General features: G+C 41.5%; 1 protein-coding gene across 1 annotated transcript; it reads left to right on the top strand.

The window, feature by feature from the left end:
- The first annotated feature begins 489 nt into the window (after positions 1-489).
- Rpe (Ribulose-5-phosphate-3-epimerase) lies at positions 490-1,398 on the top strand. Its single transcript, XM_065223232.1, has 2 exons — positions 490-849; positions 912-1,398. The coding sequence occupies exons 1-2, from the start codon at positions 661-663 to the stop codon at positions 1,395-1,397; spliced, it is 675 nt and encodes a 224-aa protein (XP_065079304.1). The 5' UTR covers positions 490-660; the 3' UTR covers position 1,398.
- Positions 1,399-1,689: the final 291 nt, after the last annotated feature.

Here is a 1,689-nt window from a genome sequence, read left to right as displayed (position 1 = left end):
GTTTTACAGATTGGGAGTGCTTTTTAATGCAATTGTTGATTTAATTATTTCAGCAATTAAACATGCCTTCATTTCGCTAATTCCATAGGTTAACTGAATTTGTAATGGAGATCCTTTGGACTTGCAAATAAAGCTTATTTATTGTCCTCAAATGATACATCATGACCACTGAACTTTCAACTTAGCCGAAAATTACCATTAATTTTCATTTGAGAGTATTTTGAAAATGGTCATCCTTCGGAATTGGAAACCACAATTCTTCAACCTACCGGTAAGTTATGAGTCGTATGATAGATATAAGCGTATTTATTCATGACACTACAGGAATATTTCAATGTTGCAACTAATCAACTATTCAATGCAGCTTAGTGCTTACATATAGTAAAAAGAAATAATATAACTTAAGAGTAACTCCAAAGCCTGCAACAGAACGTTAGATAGCAATACTTCTTAATAAACTGTCAAAAACAGTACTTTGTTTGACCTTCTACTGCACTTTCGCTGTATCGCTGCTGATAAACAGTGTCTCCCATAGTAACCTCACAAACCGTACTATCATTGCCTCCACTGCTGCAGTTATTACCGATACCGATTCACGTTAAAAAAAATCAAACGATAAACTCAAAACATTATTGCACTATAATCAAACTCACGCCCGCGATGTCTTCCCTCAGCGCCAAGATCGGACCGTCGATTCTGAACGCGGATCTCTCCCAACTGCACGAGGAATCTCAGCGGCTACTGGACAATGGTGCCGACTATCTGCATCTGGACGTGATGGATGGCACGTTTGTACCGAATCTCACCTTCGGCCATCCGGTTGTCAAGTGCCTTCGGAACAAAATTAAGGTAAGTTTGTTGTCTTTTCCTTCTTAGTGCTTCGATTAATTCAGTGCGATAATATATTTTAGGATGCTTTTTTCGAAACGCATATGATGGTGCAAGCACCGCAGCAGTGGATCGAACCGATGGCCGATGCCGGCGTCAATCAGTACACCTTCCACATCGAACCGGTGATGGACAGTGTGGTGGACATTTGTCGCAAGGTGCGGGAATCGGGAATGAAAGTAGGACTGGCGCTGAAGCCGGGCACGGCAGTTGAGGTTGTGAAGGAGTTTATTCCCCTTGCCGATATGATTCTCATCATGACGGTGGAGCCCGGTTTCGGTGGGCAAAAGTTTATGAACGATATGATGCCGAAGGTTCAGTGGTTGCGCGAGAACTATCCCAACCTCGACATTGAGGTCGACGGAGGGGTCGGCCTGGGTACGATTGATGCTTGTGCGAAGGCCGGAGCCAATATGATCGTTTCCGGGACGGCAATCATTCGGGCCGACGATCAAGCGGCAGTTATTCGACAGTTGAAGCATTCGGTTGATTGCTCCATCAAGCATTGAAGCTGAGTTGTTGAGAGTAGAAGAGAGTTCCAAACTGAAATGATTCCTTTTTTTGCAAAAAATAAAAATAAACTAATTACAATTTGTTATGCATTTAACTGTTCATATCAGTCCCATCTTGATTTCCTATTCATATGGGACAGTTATGCGATTATGAATAGTTAACGTATTTGATTTTTGAAAGAAAGCTTCATGATGCACACAATACGCAAATTCATGCATTGGTTTATCATGGAAACTCTCAATTAGTAGGTCTGTTTCCGTACTTGCTTTTTTGCTTTTTCTGTTGCTG

The sequence above is a fragment of the Ochlerotatus camptorhynchus genome, unplaced genomic scaffold (assembly GCF_037179485.1).
Source record: "Ochlerotatus camptorhynchus isolate MF236.1 unplaced genomic scaffold, CSIRO-AGI_Acam_v1.1 ptg000188l, whole genome shotgun sequence".
Classification (NCBI taxonomy): Eukaryota; Metazoa; Arthropoda; class Insecta; order Diptera; family Culicidae; genus Ochlerotatus; species Ochlerotatus camptorhynchus.
The sequence above is the reverse complement of the archived record's forward strand: the minus strand, read 5'-3'. Positions and strand labels throughout refer to the sequence as shown.

What these genes read in the sequence shown, in the direction of transcription:
- Rpe (XM_065223232.1), top strand. Translation starts at nt 661, where the DNA reads ATGTCTTCCCTCAGCGCCAAGATCGGACCGTCGATTCTGAACGCGGAT. An exon ending in GCCTTCGGAACAAAATTAAG is followed by an intron (nt 850 to 911) that starts GTAAGTTTGTTG and finishes AATATATTTTAG; the next exon opens with GATGCTTTTTTCGAAACGCA.